The sequence below is a fragment of the Trichosurus vulpecula genome, chromosome 4 (genome assembly GCF_011100635.1).
Source record: "Trichosurus vulpecula isolate mTriVul1 chromosome 4, mTriVul1.pri, whole genome shotgun sequence".
Lineage (NCBI taxonomy): Eukaryota > Metazoa > Chordata > Mammalia > Diprotodontia > Phalangeridae > Trichosurus > Trichosurus vulpecula.
In genome coordinates, this window is record NC_050576.1 from 46,036,672 (window position 1) to 46,054,835 (window position 18,164).

Consider the following 18,164-nt stretch of genomic DNA (forward strand, 5'->3'; position numbering starts at 1 on the left):
ATTAGGCAAATGTCATCAACTTGTGCCATCTGTCATTAAGGTTAACTTCTCATTCTCAAGTCTTTGTTCATTTTTATACACTATAACAATCTTGTCTCATCCAGATTTCCTTCAGACCTTTGTTTTCTTGATGTATAATTTTCTTTCTCTGTTTGGCCAAAATTTAGAATATGATGTGGCTCTATCTATGAAGTTCATCTGCCCTATGGAATAATATCCAAAGCTAAAATAGTCTTCTAATAGTAATTAGAATTTATCAAACACCCTTAACACCGTATTTCCAGACAACACAGAGGGCTAAAGTGATTGTACACAAAATTCAGCCAAAAAGCCCACATGATTATTGTATAAATAATGAAGAAAATTTTATAAACTTCTGTTTTACTCTGGCTGTGTTCTATTGAAGGGATCATCAGTGGATCCTTTCGAGAAGCAGAAAAGACTATTTCCTTTGTCATTTTAAGATAAAATTTTGTCCAATTTACACTATTTGCAAAAAATCTAAACTCAGGCCTCAGAGAGAACTTAGTAACTATAAGTAAGTGAATATAGTGTCTAGACTTAGGTGACTGAATGAGGCAATGAAGCCTAATGAATGTTCCTACTGGATTTGGGAGCTGGGAAGGCCTGGGTTCAAATTTTGCCTCAGACATTTATAAGCTGGGAGGCTGTGAATAAATCATTGAATTTCTCTTGTTCCAGTTTGCTCATTTATAAAATGGTGATATTAATATCATGTACCTCATAGGATTGTGTGAGGGTTAAATCAGATAATGTAAAGCACTTTGCAAATCTTAAAACTCTCTATAAATATGAACTCTTACCATTATTATTATAATTAAGATCACAGACTTAGCTTTGGAAAGGGCCTTAGAGGCCATAAAGTCCAATCTCTTCATTTTTCAGAGGAAAAAACTTGAGGCTGAGAGATGGTAAGTAACTTGGTCTTAGAAGTTCCCCAAGCTTAAAAAGGTTCTATACCTACTTAGAGCCCGAGGGAAATTCACTTATGGAAAGAAGACATAAAAAACACAATATTCATCTACTCCAAAGCAACTTAGAGTAAATGATCTAGAATATTATGCTTTTAATCTGCCCTGGGGGTAGCTGTGCAAAAATAATCATTATAAATTCTCATTAGTGTAGGAATCAGAAGGAGAAAGCATCAATGGAAAACATTTGGGTGGAGGTCAATGGAGGGAAAAATGGGAGAAATTTTTTCACTAGAGTCTACTACTAGAAAGAACAAAGAAACAGATAAGGAGTTTGGGAAACATCATAAGTCCAGAAAAGAGGAATGATAGAGTGGTGATGAAAAACTACATTTACTTTTTCATCTGCTGAGTTGCTCTTTCTGCCAAAAGAAAAAGAGCAGTTCAGAATTTCTTGACAAACCTTAAAGGAGGAGCACCAACAAAAAGAAATTCTATTTTGAATCCAATTCCCTCCAACAAAGAGTAGAAATTATGGGAACGCTGCGGGAGGTGATCACTCTCTTCTAGAGTTTGTGGTAGAGAAAAGGAAAGCCAAAAAGCAACCCAGATTTTGAGCTTATTTCAAGTACTTCAGAGAAAGAATAGATCCCATGGACTAAAATTCTTCAGGGAAAGCCAGAAGAATGACAGAAGAAGCTAAATTCTGAAGACACAAAAGGTTAAAAAAAAAAAGAGGGAGTTGTCTGAAGAGTACATTGATACAGAGGGAGCTCACCAAATCGCTCAGATTTTTAAAATATATGTCCAGAAGAAAGCAAGGGTAGGTAACAGAAGATTAATAATAATAGTAGTAGTAGTAATAATACAATGGGGTAATACTATTACAGAATAGTGTCAGAAGTTCTAAAGTTCTAAATTAGCTAAGTTTAGAATGAAAAGTTAAGGCCAACAAAAAGCTTTAAAAATAAATTATATTGCAGAAGAAAAGGAGGCTCCCAGAAAGGAACAAGGTTGCTGTTTAAGGTAGACAGAGCAATTATAACTGATGACAGAGAAAAAGGGCACTGTTATTCAACTTTTGTTCTGCTTCAGTTTCTCTTTAAAGGAGACCAGCTTTGGACTGAAGACAAAGTCAAAATGACCAACAGGGTGAAATAAAGTGGAAAGCATCTAGCTGCCTTTACTGAACAACAGTCACCTGGTCAGGATGAACTCCATCTGTGGTGACTACAGGCTTCCCACAGATGTGATTGCTGAGTCACAGGGGCATTTGAAAGACCTTGGAGAACAGAAAAGGTACCATAGGACCAGAGAGGCAAACATTGTTCCAATGTTCAAAAAAAGCAGAGTATGGAATTTGTAAACTATAAGCCAGTGAACTTGACTTTAGTTGCTGGGATTATGCATTATTAATGAAATAGTGGACATCTGAAAAAGGAAGCAACTGTTTCTTTTTTAAGGTTGTGCTTTTCTCCATTTATTTCTTTTGTATGAATTTTCCCCTTATTTTAAGTCAATATCTTTTATCCCTATGATTGGGGCTTTTCTTATACTACTTTGATGCTAGTCTATTCTCATATTCCTTATCTTTCACTGATTATTTATATGCCTTACCCCAAGTTCCTTGATTTTATTTAAATCAATTTCTTTGATTTTGTCTGTTTCTCCCCCCTTTGCCTCTTTTCTTTCCCTACCTGCCCCAGGATGTGGTTCAAAACTTTCCCTACCCCTACCTCTTTCTTTGTTCAGATGAAGAAGCAGTGATTTCAAAGAGTTAGTATGGCTTTGTCAAGAATACATCAATTCAGATTAATCATTTCTCTTTTCAATTGTTACGAAATGGTTAGATCAGAAGAAGGTTGTAAATATAATGTACCTAGATTGTAGAAAAGTGATAAAGTGTCTCATACTGTTCTTGTGGAAAAGATAGTAAGATGTGGGCTAGATAAGAACACAATTAGAAGGAATTAGTTGAATGACTAGATTTATGTCATTAATGGTTTAGTATCGATGTGAAGTGGGTGACCCAGAGATCTGTGCTTGGCCCTTTGCTGTTTAACATTGTTATCAATAATTTGGACAAATGCATAAATGGGAATGCTTATGAAATTTGCTGATGACACAAAACCAGGAGGGTTAGTTAACATGCTGCATGACAGAGTCAAGATACACAAAGTCTTTTCTTCAAGAGGCAAGAATCTTGGACTGAATCTAATAAGAGAACATTTAATATGGATGAATATAGAATTTAACAATTTGGTTCAAAACTCAAGAAGATGTGGTCATAGAGCAATTTGAAAAAAATTGGGCTGTTTTAATTATATGAATCAATACTGTGAAAAGGCAGTCAGAAAAGGTAATGCAATCTTGGGCTGCCTTTAGAGAGGAGGCAACAGTCCCTCCATACACTGGCTTAGTCAGAACACATATGTAGAAGTGAGTTCAGTTTTAGGTGACCACCATTTAGGAAGAACTCTTATGAACTTTACTAGAGGACATGTAGAAGAGGGTAACCAGAATGGTAAAGAGTAAATAGCAAAAACCTAGAGTTCATGCAATATAAAGATCTCTTGAAGGAACTGGGGACATTTAACCTGGTGATAAAAAAATTCGGGGTAAAAATAACAGTTGTCAGCAAGTACTTGAAAGGCTTTCATATGGAAGAAGGATTAGATCTATTCTGTTTAGTCCTAGGCACTCAAACTAGGAGCAATGACTACAAGTTGCAAAGAGGCAGATTTAGTCTGGATATAAGGGAAAACCTAGTGCAACAGCCTAACTCAGATGATAGCGGGTCCTTCATTGCTGGACTTTCGGCAAAAGCCTCTAGGGTCAATCGTCAAATATGTTGTAGTGGCTATTCTTTTGGGGTGTGAGTTAACCTAAATTTCTGCTGATGGTCCCTTCCAATTTTGAATTTTTGTAATTCTGTGATTACATAGAAACAGCGTATAGTGGGAGGAAAAACCCACTTAGGAATCAGAAAGCCTAAGATCTCGCCTCATCTTTTTGCCATTTACTAGCCTAAGGTTAAATGAGCTTTTTGAGCCTCAATCTCTTCATCAATAAAGTGGCATCTGCTACGTCTGGCGTTGTTGTGAAGATCAAATGAAATAATGTGTGCAAAAACATTGAAAACTAAATAGGCATACTCCACTTAACATCATTAATTGGTTCTAAGAAAATATATGATTTCAGGTGAATGCTATTTCAGGAGACAGTTCCTTAGAAATGCTATAAATGGAAGAATATTTTTGGGCCAAAATTCAGATTATAAAAGGCCAAGAAATGTTTGTTCTTTAAAGAGATTCGAAGCTTTTATAAAGCTAGTCTAGGTAGGGAGTCTGAGACTAGAATAGCTTAGGGTTGGATACTTTAAGACGTATGGAGGCTTGACGTACCATCATTAACTGGATTTTGAGGGTATTGAAATTTGGGGAAGGGGAGTGGAGAGTTTGGGAAGAGATAACTTTTTATGTCCCAAGAACTTCCTAATTTCTAATCTGGGACTATCAATCTATTGACGATTTCTGAGCCAGGGAGGGTGGGTATGGTTTCTTGGTCTGGATCAAATTAAGCCATAGGCTCCATTCTTTTTTTTTCTCATAGGCTCCATTCTTACAGCGTCTTTCAGCCTTGCAACCACATTTTCCCTTCCCTCACCCCCACCCCAACCAAGTCAATGACTTTAGTTTCTCAAGCAGGGGAACCACTTAGCTACAAATATTTCAAAAGCTGTAGCTGGAGATGACAACTCTTGGGTGAATCTGGGGATTGCTTCATGAGGGGAAAATTTCACAAAAACCGTCCCTATATTGTGGGGGTGGAGTTGGTAGGAAAGGAGGTATGTTTCTTCTCCCCAAAGAAATGTAAAAGGACTCTGCCAAACTGCCCTGTGTGGAAGGGGAAGAAATCTGTTTCTTTTCTCTCTTGTTTTTCGCGTGCCCCAGAGGTTGTACAGCATAATGGGAAAGACTACAGGATTTAGAGTCAGAAGATTGTGAGTTCAAATTTTACTTCAGATGTAACAGCTGTGTGACTATGGGTCTGTTTCTGTCCAGTGGAGATAATACTTGCAAAGCGATACACAAATGTGAATTGTTATCTACTTAAACTTCTTCTGCACTTATTAGAACTACTGCTACTAACAGAAAGCCATTTATCAGTTCGCTCTTTCTATGAAGTGCTTCATCTCTGTACCATGGTTAAAAAGCCCATAGAGGAACAGATTCAGATGGTACCAGGGCTGAGCTGAGCTCCTATGGACATTATAATGGAGAACCCAATTTTAGGATGAGCCTTACTGATAATACAGTAATGATATTACAAAATGACATTGGTCATATAGGAGGTAGGATATACCTGTAAAGAACTAGGTATATCTAACTAAAAAAATGAGTTAAATTGTTTACTTCTAAATGTTTATTTGCAGATTGTAATCCAAAGAGTTAGGATGTAGCACTTTCAAACTGTGGATCGCGACCCCATGGAGTGGTGAAAAATTGGGCAACAGCAAAAGGTTTCTGAAAGTGCAAAGACCAAAAATTAATTAAAAATCCCATGCGTAATCAATCTGAGGTGTTTCTGGCATCGCTTTCCCATGCATATCAGGCGACTTCATTGCAGCCTTGGTTCTGAATACACAGCATGTGCATGTTACACTGTGCATGCCCTCAGACCACAAAATGCCAAAGAAGCTGCCTAAACAAAAAAAGGAATCGTGAGTGGAAAAAGTTTAAGAAGCCCTGATCTAAAGAACAAAATTTTCCATATTCTTTAATACTAGTAGGTGGTTGTTACTTGTAAGAGTTTACTTTGTAACCCTTTTTGTCAAATAACTCTCTTAAGACAGAAATCTATACAGAGATAAAAATAAATTCATTTAGCTAGCCAACATTTTAGAAATTATTTGTATATGGGCCAGGTCAAGATTAAACAGGGAAAAAAAATTGTGAATAGCTATTCCTACCAATTTATTCTAGGTCATCAAATATTCCAGGTACAGGCCTCTGAAGACTTCAAGAACTTTCAAGGCCTCAAGTCTTCATATATTCAGCACCATGAAACCATTAATAAGTAGCCCTTATGAATGGGCCAAAAATGCATGAAACCTGTCTACTGTAGGTCCAGGCAAAGAATCATTGGGAAACACTGACCATCAGCAACCCAGAACACTAGGAAGAAAATAAAAAGAAGATGATAACAGATAAAGAATTTTGGATTTTTAGACCAATACTTAAAAAGACATGTCCTTGGCCATGAACATAACATACCTAAACAATCTGGCAACACTGAATTTTGTCTATTACCTTGCAAATCTAGTCAAAAAGGCTTTAAAATGAAAAGACAAAATGAGGGAGAAATGCTTAAGAATACATACTGTTAGATATATAAAGTAGCCACCAATATAGGTAAAATAATAGCATTTGGGGCACCTAGAAATTCATGGGCGACAAAATCCAAGAAAGGAATCATCAATAAAATCCATCATGGTCTCAGATGTCCATACACAAATGCATAAAGGATGTGTAGCAAGTCAGGTAAACTAGAGAACCTAACATAAAGAGGTAAATCTGACTTCATATATATATGTCTGAGATTTAGTGGGATTAGATTTATGACTGAAATGGCTTTGGAAGGGCATACTTTATTAAAAAGAACAGGACAAGCAGACAGGGAAGATGGTGATAGGACTCTCCATCTATATCTATATGATGAGGCTGTGCCTTGGTCAAGGTCACACAGGCTATGAGCAGTAGAGGGAGTTGATTCCAGAGCCAGTGCTCATTCCATCGTGCACACTGTCTTATCTGCTGGAGCAAACTATCTGCAAAGACCTAATAATTTATTGCCTTGCCATATAAATAGTTTCAAAAGGTAGAAGAATCAATGAAGGAAATATCTGTTTAGTATTTGATTCTCACCAGCGAAAAGGAACAGGTTGCTCAAGCAGAAATGATGAGAAGTGACCACTTCCTCTTTGAAGGTATAATAGAAGAGGGGAAAACCAGGCATATAGTCAGATAAACAACCTATATTTTATATAGGACCCCAGGTGAAGTTGCCCCAGGAAAGATGGGGAGATCTCATAAATGAAATTCTAAAGAAACAAAGAAAAATAATTTCAATGAGGAGAAAATGGGGAAGGTTGTCTAGAGACTGATGTGAATGAATATCAGCTGTCTTAGGTTTTAAAAAGACACGTACAGAAGATGGAAGCAAGAGTAACAGAAGATAAATACAAAAATATGGTACTGTCCTGTAAAAACAGTGTCCATTAGTCAATCAAGGGCTTCTATGAACCATGAACTTTATTAGGCCCTGGAAATAAAAAGATCAAACTGAAACAATTCCTGCCTTTAAAGATCTTATATTAGAATGAGGGAGAAAATATGCACACATACATATATATGTATATATGTATGTGTCACACACACACACACACACACACACACACACACAATTACAAATGCATTGGTAGAGGGCATTTTCTTAACAGGAAATTCCCTATATTTGTGAAATCATAGTTCTAATCCCTATAAATACAGGTATAAAGGAGGTAGATCAGTTCTTGATCAAATTAAGTAGTTTTCTTAAACAACTTGAAAACAAAGGTTTAACTCCATTAACTGGGTGCAATTATACACTGGATAAAAGTAACTGAGGAACACAGGGTTTCCACACCTCTTAATGACCTTGATAAAAAAACAGGCTGGTCCTGCTCTAAATCAGTCAGCTCTGGAGAAAGAGCTCACTGTGTAACTTTTCCCTTGTACTTGGGAAATGCAGCAATGATGGAGAGGGGGAGCCCATTCTTGCTTATCCAGCTCCCACTGGGAGGGACATCTTACAGTAGAAGCACATGGCAGTGTCCAACAGAGAAGATCCAGCTGAAGAGTTGAGTTGAAGCAAATTGGTGAGAATAGGTAAGAGATCAGAGTCCAGTGCCTGTTCAGAAGAGAGAAGGCCCCAGAACCAAGCCTCTTGTTGGTCCTAGGGTATGACTTCCTGTTCTTCCCTCAAAAGCACAGAAGCACCCTAAGCCTGGAATTCAGCTGAGCCAGATGTGGAAGACGGCAGAGATTACAGCCAGGCGTTTGCTAGTTCTAGGGTATCGGTTTGTTTCTTTCAAATATATATGCACATATGTGTATATGTATGTACATATATACATACACACATATATCTATACACACACATATAATTATATAAAGCAATACCCTAGGCCAGTATTTCAGTTGAGCCCAAAATGGAGACCACCATGTACAAGCATCAAGACCAGGTGCAGGTTCGGGGGCCCTGTAATTTGCCCCTCAGAAACACTGCATCCTGTGAAGAACAGCATGAAAATGCTGCAAGAATCACACTGGGTGTCCCAGTGGCAACAGAGCTGTATTGGTCACATGCGTTCATGTAGGTGCCTCTCCATTTATAAACTCTCTAACACTCTTCCCATTGCATATTTGTGGAACAGCGTACCCTATGTTTATGGGGAAGATGGCTTGCAGCTACTCCAACATTTTCGATGTGAGCTGATTGTATTTTCCAGCTACATACTGAAAGGTAAATGTACTGGCTGGGGCTTATGAACTAGTTTTAGGAGCACTGACCTACAAAGTCCCTTGAACCTGGGTGACTTGTTCCCATTAGCAACCTAACCTGTAAATGACAAGAGTTTTTGAGTGGCAGGGGTGGAGGTGTGGTGCAGAGAATAGCTTCCAGGAATAAAGAGATAATAATTCAACTATACTCTGCCCTCATCAGACCTCATCTGGAGTATTTTGTTCATTTCTGGGTACTATGGTTTAAGGAGAGTGTCGAGAGGAGGGCAAACTGGATGGAGAAGGGCTTTGAATTCATGATATATGGGGATCAGGTGAAGGAACTGTGGACGTTTAGTGTGAAGAAGAGAAGATTAAGGCGGGCCCAAAAAGCTGCCTAAGTACTGGGATGGCTGTCATGTGGAGGAAGGCCTAGGCCAGGAGAGGGGAGCCTGCAGCCTCAAGGCTACATGTGGCCCTCTAGGTCCTCAAGTGTGGCCCTCTGACTGAATACAAACTTCACAGAACAAATCCCTTTAATAAAAGGATTTGCTCTGTAAAACTTGGACTCAGTCAAAAGGCTGCACCCAAGGACCTAGAAGGTAACATGTGGCCTCAAGGCTGAATGTTCCTCACCCCTGGCCTAGGCTTTTTATGTCTGGCTCCAGAGGGCAGAACCAGGACTAAAAGGTGGAGTTGTGAGGAGGCAAAGTTGCACTGGATGTCAGGAAAGACACCCTAATATTTAGAGCTGAACAAGAGTAGATCTGTTTTCTGGAGAGGCTGTGAGCTCTTCCCAGAGGTCTTCAAATTCCTTAAGTGTGTCACTGTCTTGTTATTGTCTTTGTATCCCCAGCTCCTGGCAAGCAGTAGGACGAATAAATAAATGGATGAATGAAAATAAAGAAGTAATCATAAAAAGTTAGCTTGGCTTCATCAAGAACAAATAATGCCCAACCAAGCTCATTTTTAAAAAGTGTTACTCAACTGGCAGATCCTAATTCCTGACTCCTGTGGGGATGGGTCACAGGAGAGGAAGCTAGAGAGGAAAGATGAGCTGAATACTATTTGCTCTCTTTTGGTTGTTGTTTTTAGATTCTCGTGGTTTCTCTCCATTGGTTCTGGTTCTACTTTACAACATGATGTGTGTGAAAATATGCTTAATATGAATGTATATATATAGAGAGCCTATATTAGATTACATGCCACCTTGGAGAGGGGGAGAACATTTAAAACTCAAAATTTTATGGAAGTGAATGTTGAAAACTGAAATAAATAAATAAATCTAAATGCAAAAGAAAGAAGGAAGGAAGGAGAGAGAGAGAAAGAAATTAAGAAAGACAGAAACAAAGACATAAAGAAAGTAAGAAAGAGAGATGAACTGAATAAGAGGAAGAAACTTGTCAAGATGATTGGGAATTTGGACATTTGAAGGCTAGAGACTGAATTTAGGGAGGAGAAATTTGAGAAAATTAGGAAATTCCAGTCAAAAGCCCACTTCCATTTTCTTTGGCCAGAGACTGATCTTCGGGAGAAGAAATTTGGGTTATTTAGGCAGAAGCTAAGGAAAAGCTGAAAGGAGGCTGACTTGAGCTTGAGGCGGGAAGGACCAAAGGAGAAAGTAAGTCAAGGTAAGAAAAGGTAAGTAAAAGAAATCGGTATGACAGGGTAAGAATTTAGTGAGAGAAGGGAAGGAAAGATGGAAGAGAAGGAAGAAAATAAGCATCTATTATGCGCCTACTATGTACCAGACATTGTGGTAATATTTCGTAAGTATTATCCTAATTAATCCTCACAATAACCCTAAGGGGTAGATGGGTATTATTTGACCCATTTTACAGCTAAAGAATTGTAGGGAAATAAAGTCGGTTTAGCTTTCACGTCCTCAAGGCTCTGTCGCGGGCCTTTCTCTTCCCCCATACGCCGTCTTTCCCATCAGCTTGCATGACTTTCATGATCATCTTTGTGAAGACGATTCCCAGATCCATTATTTCCAGTCCTAGCCTCTCTTCTGACCTCCAGCCTCGCATTTCCAACTGCCTCTTGGACATCTCAGACTGGACGTCCCCGATACACTTTTAAAGGCAACATGCTCAAAGTTGAACTCGTTATCTTTTCCCCTAAACTCTCCCCTCTTCCCTACTTCCCTATGGTATGTTTGTAGGCAGCAGGGAATGTACTAGACAGGCAGGCTCACCTCCAAAGAGGGGGGCGCCTCGCCTCTCTAGTTAGCCCATTCGAGGTTCAGACGACTCTGTTATGAAATTTGTCCTGACATCGAACCTAAGTTTGTTTCCTCACAACTTCCACCTGTTTTTTCTTGGTTCTGCCCTCTGCAGCCAAACAGAAAGTCTAGCCCATCTTCTACACTGCAACCCATCAATCAATCAATAAACATTAATTAAGCACCTACTACGTTTCAGGCACTGTGCTAAGCATTGGTGATACAAACAGAGGCAAAAGATAGTTCCTACCCTCAAGAAGCTTACCAGCTAATGTAGGGAGATAACATGCAAACAAATATATGCAGAGCAAGCCATATATGGAATAAATAGGAATTAACAGAAGGAAAGAATTAGAATTAGGAAGAGTTGGGGAAGGCTTCCAGTAAAAGAAGGGATTTTAGTTGAAAATGGCTGTTGAGGCACCTAGAAGTTTATTGGAGAAAAAAAATCCAAGAAAGGAATCAATAAGATTTATAGTCTTAAATGTTTATATATAAATGCATGAAGTTTAAACATTAAGATGAACTAGAGATACTTTAAAAAGGCCAAAGAAGGTATGTAGAAAGTAGATCACTGTGCCACCTTAACTGGTGATATCAGATATAACACCTGGCCAATTAAGAAAGCAGTAAACTAGAAGACTATGTTTAGGAGCCAGCAACAATCCCCAAGCCCAATGTCTTTTGCTCCACAGCCCAGGTAGCCCACCTGGAAGACAGAATGGAACACCAGTTTTGTTAATTAGCTCCTTTTTTTTTCTTTTTACTTCATCTGGGGTTGTGGACACAAAAAGCACATCTTTTTGTTGTTGTTCAGTTGTCTTAGTCATGTCTGAGTCTTTGTGACCCCACTGGGGGCTTTCTTAGAAGAGACACTGGAGTGATTTGTCATTTCCTCCTCCAGCTCATTTTACAGATGGGGAAACTGGGGCAAACAGGGTTAAGTGACTTGCCCAGGGTCACACAGGTAGTAAGAGTCTAAGGCCAGATTGAACTCAGGTCTTCCTGATTCTTCCTACCCACCACACCACCTAGCTGCCCTAAAGTACATCTCTTGTACCATAATCCATCTGTCCAAGATTATCTTCATCCTGATCTACTTCTGTAGTCATGTTTCCTGTATTGTCCTATTTATTGTTTTGCTTTATTTTGATTCGGTTTTAATTCATGACTCTATTTTCCTAGCTGTTCCTATGATTTCTCATTCCACTTAGCATCTGCTGCTCTACCTGGTTTCAACTCCACAGAACAAGATGCTCCTCCCAGGATAAGCTCATCACTTCTAAATTCACCACCATGCTTGCTAACTCAAGCCTTGAACGACAGCACCTCCCTTATCTTCCTTTCCCCTCTGATCAGAGGACAGGAGGATGGAACACCAATCTCCTCTCAGCGCCTTCCTTTGTAGTGGGCAGAAGCTGGTCCCTCAGCCCCTGCACTTTGCATCTGCTGCTCTGCCTGGTTTCGCACTCCAAGGAAGAAGATACCTTCTGGTCTCCCCCTTCTCCTTTCCTGCCTCTCTTTGTGTGTTGCCACCCCTCCTCCCATTAGACTGGAAGTTCCTTTTATCAATTGTATATCCCCAGGGCTTACTTAGCCCAGTGCCTGGAACATAGTAGGTGCTTAATAAATGATTGTTGGACTGGATTGGATTTCAGCACATGGATGGCCTATTCATTTCTTGATAATTGCAGTAACCACAGATCCAACTTAAATTAGAACTATGTCTCACAGAATTTGCTCAGTGAGCCAAAGTTCCTGCCACTACCCTGGGTCTAACACCAGCTAGCTACAGTGGATAACTACTCACCCGCATCCTGCCCAAAGGTAAAGAACTCAGATCTAGTTGGGACAAAAAGAGACAAAGGAAGTCTCAATAGGACATAATTAAGTGATGGAGGTAAACTTTGCTTGTCACTACCTTGTTAGAGTGTAGTCTCTTCAAATTAGCTGGAATCTACCTGTCTATGAGTGTGGAATACTTCCCTGTGAAATGCAAGCTTCTGAAGGTCAGGGGTTATTTTCTGTTTGTTTTGTGTGTGTGTGTGTGTGTGTGTGTCTGTTTTTGTTTTGTTTTGTTTGTTTTGTATTGTTAGTGATAATTTTATAACTACCTTTTAAAATAACAATTGATGATCCAACAATTTAGACTGGTCCTTTCTATATTGGGAAATAACATAACTGTTTCATTTTCTTGTTCTGTATGCAATTAGTGTTTTTTTTTTAAATAAACTGAAAGAGTCCATATATATATAATGAAAACAGCAACAACAAAATCAGCCACTGAAAATGAAGATTATGTGGATGAAAAATAAAAGACTGTATGAATCCGAGGGTGCTCCTTCACTGTCTTTGTGCCTTTCTACAGACTGACCCCACCAGGCCTGGGGAGGAAGTACCTCCTCGATTCTACCTCTCAGAATCTGCATCTCCTTTTACAGATTAACCCAGGAGACCCAGCCTCAGTGATCAGCAATCTTTATTGTACTCTCTCTCTTATCAGTGCTATGCCTCCTCAACTTAACTGGAATCTGCCTATCTGTGAGTATGGTATACTTCCTAGTAAAATGAAAGCTTCTGAAGGCCTGGAGCTATTTGTTTTTGATTTGTTTTGTATCCTTACTGTCTAGCACCTAATAATTAATAAATTAATATTTAAAGAATTAAAATGTTTTTAATGGACTGATTAATGTTTGCAGCTCTTCAAATGTTCTTAGATGATTAACTTCTTAAATGTTCAACCACAGCAGCCCATCAAGGAAAAATTTCTTCCTTGGGTTGCAGCACTGTGCCAAGGGCAACACCACTTCCCATGGTTCATGCCATGCATTAGGCCAGAGACTAATTCCAGCCCATGGTGGGAGGTGGTCCACTCCCATTCTTATCTGGAGGAAATTTTAGGAGAAGGGAAAGGGAGAGGGGGAGGGAAGAGGTAAAGGGGAAGAACAAGAAGTCACTTCATTGAACACATTTCTACATGACTTTAAAAATACTTGCCTTATAAATCCAGCTGAAATAAATTTACTGACTACTTCTATTGAAATGGTATTTAGCTTATAGTTCCATGATCCTTCAGGGACATAAAAAACATGAAGCTCCACCAACTAAATAAATTGAGAAGAGTTTGTCAGATAAGGGTTATTTTAAGCACTGAAATAACACTTGAAATTACATTGAAATAAAACAAGTATCAATGTTAAAGAACTGAGATTTTAATCAAAAGATCTGACATAAATATGTAATTTTCTAAACATATATGTCCCTTAAGCTAAATGGAAACAAAAAACGAAAAACTTTTAAAAAGGGATTTTAACTACATGCAGTAAAGACAATCTCCAACTCTCAAATGGTGCATACTACAAAGACTCATTGAGTTTCTTGTTTCAGAAGTTGGACCACACTCACTCAAATCAATGTTACAAACAGCGGTTAGGATTACATATCTAAACACAACAGTTCATTTAACCCAAACAATATCTGAAATGGTACTATACTTTGGTTATGTTATGGGTTGAAAAATCTCTAGAGTAAGGGTAGTTAACCATGGATTTGTGGACTCTCAAGGGGTACATGGACAGATTTCAGAGGGCCTGTAAATTAAAAAATATCTTGGTCACTGTATTCCAATATAATAAGTTTCCAATATAATCCAATGTGTTTCCTTTTATGCACTTAGAAACATTATTCTGAGAAGTTCATAGGCTCTATCAGATTAAAAGAGATCCAGGACACAAAAAAAATGTTAAGAATATATGCCCCAGAGGGTCAAGTTGGGCTGGGAATTTAAGCAACATTTATGACATTGTTTCTGTTGGCAAATGGGTTCCCTGAACTGAAACAAATGATAAATGCTCCTTCTTTACCTTTAATCACTCAAAAAGAAAAGAAAATTTAATATTTCCATAAACCTATGTCATCCTTGGTTTTGAGTATGTGGAAAAGAGTACGCAGGAAAAGGGACTGAGCGTACCCCGGGGGAAAGGGTCATATAAAAAAAGAGTCTCAAAAGTAGCTTTGTGGCACAATTCTTGCTCTCCAGGGCACTTGAGGGAGCCCACTTTCACTCCCAGAACTGCAAATGGCAGTGTTTAAAAGTTAAGTGGTTTAATCAAAAGATTTGACAAAAGTATGTAATTAGGTACTTATATCTATATAGGTATATATACTATATAGGTATAGGTACTTATACCTATATTTCTATTGGTGTTTTGTTATGACATTATATATATATATATACACACATATATATAGTTATAATGTACTATATATGACTATATATAGTATGCTATCCTGAGAATAGATAGGATATTAAAATTACCACAAACAAAACAATTATTCTTTACAAAAGGCAAGTCAAATAATAAGATTGTCATATGCCACACACTGAAAATCAGAACATTTTAAAAAATTATTACCTAAATACTAAAACTTTTCAAAACTTTAAAATTTTGATTTGTATATAATTTAATATTTTTCTAATAGTATTTGTTAATATTGTCCTTGAGATAAAGCCATGCTAAATGAAATAAATGTGACACAAACACTATTTCTAAATTAAATAAATTGCTTTAATACTTTTGATGACATATTGTGGCCAAATTCAAAATAAGTATATCTTATTATCTCCAACATGTTCTATAAATGAATGGATAACCACTACAAAGAAACTAGTTAATCCATACATCTTTGTGGCTCAGAAGCAATTTTATAATGTAAATAAACAATATCAAATTTTCAGTGATAAGTTATCACAGACTATCTACATAATTTGCACTTGTTTTTCATAAACACTGATTTTTTAAAAAATGTTGACAAGAAGGTTTAAAAGGTTTTTCATACAAAAAGAATTTTTTACCTCTGATGAAGAAGGTCGACTTGGATTGAATGACGTAGTCATTGGTGCCTCAGTAGGGTAATAATTACTTCTGATTGCTTCTTGGCGGTCTTCCTTTTCATTTAAGCATTACTTAATGATAGGGCTCATAATATAGATCCTCTAGGTGACTTAATGATAGCATTCCATTCATCTTTTGTCTTCAAGACATGTAAATGCCTGCTAAAAAGGAAAAAAATGTAAGACATGATAAATAAGATGAATACAAAGAAGCATGGAAAGGCTTACAGGAATTGATACAAAGTAAGTAAAACCAAGAAAACCATATGCACAATAACTACAACAATGTAAATGTTTCCAATAACAACCACAAAACAATCAAAAATAAGTGTTGCAAAATCAGAAAGAACAAACTTGATCCCAAAGAAGAGATGTATGAAGACACTCATCTTCCATTGCTTTTCAGAGGTTGAAGGGGAGGTCTACAAGTTGGGGAACATTACATATGTTGCCATTTTTTTCACTATATTGACCAGTTTTGCTGATTTTTCTCTTCTTCCTCTTTTTCTTAAAAAAAAAAATTTTTAACCATGGGACAACCCTCTGGAACAGGTTAAGTGGGAAAGATACAGTGGGAAATTTAAAACAAAAGATATTAATAAACTTATTTTAAAATAGAACTTTGTGAAAAAGATTTTAAAGTTGGCCTAAAACTAGAATGCAGAAAAATAATCTATACCAAATGAAAAGTACCTAGTGAATAGAGCTGTCAATTCATATGCAGGAAAACCATGTTCTTTACAATTATCACCAAATGATCTAATAAATTTCTTTATTAGGACATGATGAAGAATTGATTTAATATTCAGAGCAACTCATCTCCCCTGATTTTCATCAAATGAAACTGTGTGATATTTTACTTAAAATAAAATTTGTTAGTAGAAAATCTAAGTTTATACAGATAACAATCAGGAATGATATCAGAATCTCAACCCATGGATTTCTCTTCAGGCACAGATTCCTTTACATTCACAAAAAAGAGTGACTATTTCAGATGAGACTAACAACCCTGAATTTTGTCAGGATATAAGATCCCCATTAATTTATGCTTAATGCTAAGTAATGAATCTGTCATCCATGAAGGAAGTTACCAAGAAGCACTATACCTAGGCAGTTTCTTACTAATGATAAAGAAAACATGGATGATTCTAAGAAGTTCTATTATGTACTTTGAACTGCTTGTACAACATTAGAACAGTTGCTTAAGTTCCATGTAATTTAATAGTGCTAAAACCCTGGAGCAGGGTATGGCTTTAAGAATTCCATTTTAAGGACAGCAGTGATTGATTAACCTCTTGGGGTATCATACAAACTCCTGAACTTGTCTAGTTTGATATGACATAAATCACTGCGTGAATTAAATCAAATCATCTACTTATGCTAAAGTTCAAAATGGGACCATTTGAAAATGACAAATGTTAGAGAAGCTACAGGAGAATAGGTACTATAAGCAGTTAGGGAAAGCTCCCCTACAAATTCATAAACTGTGCAGACCTCTTGAACAGCAATACCACTATTAGGCCTATGTCCAAAGAGAAGGAAGAAAGAGGAAAAGGACCAATATGTGAATACATGGTATATATGTGTAAACCTATAGTATATAGGGGTAAATATAACACATGTAAACATATAATATATACATATATTTTATGTATATCAACTCTTGGTGTTGGCAAAGAGGTAAAAACTAAGTGAGCACCTATTAACTGGGCAATGAACAAAGTATGGCATATAAATGTAATGGAAATGATGAACCTTTTCAGAGAAATCTGGGAAAATCTGTCAGGCACTCAACAAGCATAAATAAGCACCTACTATATGCCAGGCACTATGATAAGCTCTGGGGATACAAAGAAAGGCAAAAAATATTCCCTCTTCTTAAGGAGCTCACAGTCTAACAGGGTAGTCAATATGCAAAGAACCACATACAAAGGAACTATATCGCCATATGGGGAACAGACCCAAGAACTGTCCAGGTCTGCAGATGCAGGGGCTAGTTGCCATGGGTGTGGGGCAGAAGCAGGTCATGAACTGACAGAGAGTTAAGTGAGCAAAGCCAAGAGAACAATTTATAATAACACTGTAAAAGTGAACAACTTTGAAAGACTTCAGAACTCTGACCAACACAACAACTAACAATGACTCTAGGAGACCAGTGATGAAAGATGCTGACCAACTCCTGGCAGAAAGGAGGTAGACAAAATATGCAAAAGGGGACACATATCTGGTCATGGCCAATGTGGAAAATGACTTTGCTTGGCTGGGCATATTTGTTACAGAGGTTTTGTCTTTCTTTTTCTCCTAAGGGTGAAAAAGGTTAGAGGAAGAAAAAATAAATGCTTGTTAATCAAAAAATAAAAAATAAATAAATGTAACTTCTAAATGATTACTCCTACTAATAGCTGACATTTATTATAGCACCTTAATGTTTGCACAGCATAGCACTTTACACACATTCTATCACTGATTTTTTTAAAACAAATCTATGAGGAAGGTGCTGTTACCTATTATGCCAGTTTTAGACACAAGGAAACTGAACCTCACCGAGGATAACTGGTTTGCCCAGAGCC

The 18,164-nt window shown here is 37.5% G+C and overlaps 1 protein-coding gene across 1 annotated transcript in view; it reads right to left on the minus strand.

The window, feature by feature from the left end:
• The window catches only part of SPATA1 (spermatogenesis associated 1), a 77,260-nt gene that overhangs the window by 54,805 nt on the left and 4,291 nt on the right, over positions 1-18,164 (minus strand). Inside the window, exons 2-3 of the mRNA XM_036754778.1 lie at positions 15,556-15,756; positions 13,698-13,804 (exon numbers count right to left, since the gene is read on the minus strand). Of these exons, the coding sequence (XP_036610673.1) occupies positions 13,698-13,804; positions 15,556-15,597 (149 nt within the window). The 5' untranslated portion in view covers positions 15,598-15,756. The remainder of the gene's footprint in view (positions 1-13,697; positions 13,805-15,555; positions 15,757-18,164) is intronic.